The 3,990-nt window shown below is 41.1% G+C and overlaps 1 protein-coding gene across 1 annotated transcript; it reads right to left on the reverse strand.

Annotated features, from left to right (window-relative positions):
- Positions 1-2,704: 2,704 nt before the first annotated feature.
- Positions 2,705-3,661, reverse strand: LOC102872411 (putative olfactory receptor ENSP00000348552-like). The gene has a single exon (XM_006886830.1). It carries the CDS (start codon positions 3,659-3,661, stop codon positions 2,705-2,707), a length of 957 nt encoding a protein of 318 aa, XP_006886892.1.
- Positions 3,662-3,990: the final 329 nt, after the last annotated feature.

Below are 3,990 nucleotides of genomic sequence, written 5' to 3' on the forward strand. Positions count from 1 at the left end.
CGCTTTCCACAGGGGTTGCACCATTTTACACTCCCACCAACAGTGAATAAGAGTTCCAGTTTCTCCACAACCTCACCAGCATTTGTTGCTTGCTATTCTGTTAAATTTTGCTATTCTGACTGGGGTGAGATGATATCTCATAGTTGTTTTACATTTGTAGTTTTTGTAGAGTGACATTTTCAACAGTAAACTAGGAAAGGATAGTTTTCTAAACAGAGCTAGAGTTGTCTTTAATGATTTTTTTAACACTGTCATTTTAATAAACCTAACAGGCTCTTTTTCAACAGGAATAGATTTGATATGGTGTGTTGCTCTGTAACCACTGAAAGTGAAGAAGTGGTTTCATCTGTTGCCATAATGTTGTTTTATAAGAAACATCCAGAGTTTGGCGCAATAATAAGCACTGGGAGTTTTTTTACACATATCTGGGTTCATCAGATCTCAACTTTTTCTGCCAGATTTGGCTGCATTCATTCTTGCCTCGGTCATCCAATTGACTCGTGCAGCTGAACTGCCAGTTCAACACAGCTTTTCAACAGGTTGCTGTGCTCAGTGCATCACTCTTCCTTCTGAGTCCAATAGACTACTTGGCCATAGCCTTCTCATGGTGCTGACAGAGCGAAACGGTGTGTCAGCAAGAACCTTTCAGCCTTCTGAATGTACCACACACAATAGCATCCCATAAGTTAACCTTCACCCTCCACCAATGCTTCTGTCATTGTCATAAAGACTTCAGAAAGAGATCCTGAAGCCTCCAGTGTAGGGGCCTAGAGCCCACAGCCTACCACATGCCTCAGGCTAGAGACTGGCTTCTTTGAGAAAAAGGTGTGCCACTTGAATCCTCCCTTAGACACACTTTAGAAGTTTACTAGCCTCCCATCTTCCTCTGGTCACAAGAATGGAGACAACAGAAAGTTGAAAAGTACATGGAGAGAGACAATTGTATTTGTTATGGCACACCTGTATGCTAATTACTTTTTCTAAGGTCTGTAGATAAGTATTAGCTGGTACTCTCAGGTCTGTCTCAACCCTGGCCCCGGCCTGAGCATTCTTTCTTTTGGTAGTCTCATGCTATATATATGAAGACACAGACCATTTTAAGCCTAATTTGTGGTAAATTTGAAGTTACATCTTTTTGTTTTTCAAAATATTTCACTCTTAAGTGGTTCACTAAGCTTATAATTTTGTGCTTTCTCAACAGTAATAAAAAGAAAAACAAGAATTACAAAGTGAAACTACTCAAACTACCAATGCATGACTTTGTAAAAAATCTATTACTTTGTTTGGCAAATGTTCCCTTTTACATGCATATGAATAAATAATTATGAAGATTTTTCTTTTCGCTTGGGACTCTTGTAAATTTTATTTTTAAGGTCAAGAGTCAACATTTCTCAGCTTCAACTGTATTTTAATGTCCTTGAAGAAAAGTCTATGGACCTGATAATTCCTTGTGTCCAGTTTATTCTCTATAATTAAAGTTGTTGTTAAGTACCGCAGAGTTGGAACTAATTCATTGTTGACCCTGCATCAAGTTTTCAGAGTCAGTAGATCACATGAGAGATTTGCCATTTCCTTACCACAGAGCTTTCCCACAGAGCTAGGGGATTCAAACCACATGCCTTTGGGTTGGCAGCTCAACTCCTTACCACGAAGCCACGAGCTCCCTACAATAAAAAAAAGAATAAACATGAAAAGTAAAAGAATTTTATTTGGCAAATAATTTTTAAGGAACAATTTTTTCTTTGAATGAACAAAATTCATTACTTTCCTTGGGAGTCCTTTGTATATGATACACTTAAGAAGGATGTACAGATTAGACACCCATACCTTTCACACTTCTGTGATGAAATTGATTATTGTCTTCTTCTGTATAAGCTTGAGTTTCCTCTGTTGGGGAGATTTTCTTGCTAGAGAGTCACTGAGAAGTGCCGTTAAGCTTGACATTTGTGAGAAGATGATGGCAGCAGGAAAGACAGAGAGATTATATTGGCATGAGGCAATCTCTGGAGCTGGAGACCCTATATGAAGCTGAGAGGACCAGGGTTTTTTGTGGGGGTTCTTTTGGTTTGTTTTTAAATGTTATTTTATTATTTTTATTTTGTGTGTGTGTGTACCGTCAGATTGGGTCTGACTGGTACAGGAGGAGATTGTCCCTCGTCCAGCAGAGCATCTGGTAGATTCGAACCACACACCTCTAGGATTGCAGTGCAGCTTCTTGACACTAGGCCACCAGAGCTCCAGGACCAGAGTTTTATAGCTACTTTGACTAATCATTAGATGCAGGCTGTCCCTAAGAAGATGTAACCTTGGGTGAGGTAGCTTTCTCCAATAAAGGTCAAGCAAGGGCTTAATAGAGACTTAGTTGAATATCATCAGCTACTAACCCTTTAGGGTGGAATCAGGAATCTGGGCAACACACCACAGCATCTACCACACATCTTTAACCAATACTTTTCAAAGTCTCACATGCATGTGAATCACTTTGCAGTCTTGTGTTGCAGGTTCTGATTCAGTGGATCTGGAATGGGACCTAAGATTCTGAATGTCTAATAAGCTCACGGGTGATGCTGCTGCTGCTGGTCCATGAATCACATTTTAAGTAGCATGACTTTAAATTCAACTTTCTCCTCATCTGACGTAACTTTGCATTGAAATTAGCAAGTGAGATCCATCAGAGTGTATGGATCTGGTCCAAATTCCACCATCACTGGACAAAGCATTTCTGAGCCACCAGGGTTTTTACAGCCGTCTTGACATCCTTGTTCCTCAGACTGTAGATGATGGGGTTGAGCATGGGAGTCAGCAGTCCATAAAAGAGGGAAATGAGTTTGTCTGAAAGGTCCTGTTTGTCTGCTCCTAGGGGGTCCTTTGATTTAGGCTTCCCATACATAAATAGGATGGTTCCATAGAAAATGATCACCACTGTGAGGTGGGCAGAACAGGTAGAGAAGGCTTTTCTTCTCCCCTCAGCTGAGGGGATCTTTAAGATTGTAGTAATAATAAAGATGTAAGAGACAAAGATGAAAAGAACTGGGACCCCCAGGAAGATTACGTTGGCTATCCCCATGCTGATCACGTTGATGGAGATGTCCGCACAGGCCAACTTGAGAACTGCCAGGATCTCACAAATGAAGTGGTTGATGACATTGTCTCCACAAAAAGGTAGTTGTACCGCAAGGGAAATCTGTACCAAGGAGTTGGTTCCACCAGCTAGCCAGGATCCAGCAGCCATGGGCACATAGGCAGCCTTGCTCATGATCACAGGGTACCTGAGGGGGTTGCAGATGGCCACGTAGCGGTCAAACGCCATCATGCCCAGAAGGACACACTCTGTGGCTCCCATGGCAAAGGAGAGAAACATCTGCACTGCACAACCTGAGAAAGAGATCGTTTTCCTGGGAGTCAGAAAACCATCCAAGACTAGGGGTACAGAGGCGGTGGTGTAGCAGATGTCCAGGAAGGAGAGGTTCCCCAGAAAGAAGTACATTGGTGTGTGCAGGTGGGAGTCAGACACAGTCACAATAATGAGGACCCCATTCCCCAGGAGAATCACCAGGTACATCAGCAAAATGAGCACAAAGAAGGTTTTCTCCAGCTTTGGGTGGGCAGAGAGTCCCAGCAAGACAAACTCTGTCACAGCAGACTGGTTGGAAGCTTCCATTTCAAGTTCTTTCTTTCATTCCTAGGACGAGTGAAAACAGAAAATATTAATTTCTCAATAACTGTGTTTGCATCTAAGTACATGGGACTCACAGTATGATGTCTCTAGAATTGTAAATAAGAAGTATCCTCTGGGGTACAATAGTAACATCAGGTTATTTAAAAGTCACTTTGTATATCACTGAAAAGTGTAAACAGTGGCTGTTGGAAATATGATGTGACTTAATAAAATTAAATATAATCTAATCAATGATATTAATATACTAAATTCAAAGTTTGATGTCTACATATGTGATGTGTGTCTAATACTTTCTGAAAAAGCAGGAACCC

Source organism: Elephantulus edwardii, unplaced genomic scaffold, assembly GCF_000299155.1.
Source record: "Elephantulus edwardii isolate Elephantulus edwardi_28Jun2011 unplaced genomic scaffold, EleEdw1.0 scaffold00052, whole genome shotgun sequence".
Classification (NCBI taxonomy): domain Eukaryota; kingdom Metazoa; phylum Chordata; class Mammalia; order Macroscelidea; family Macroscelididae; genus Elephantulus; species Elephantulus edwardii.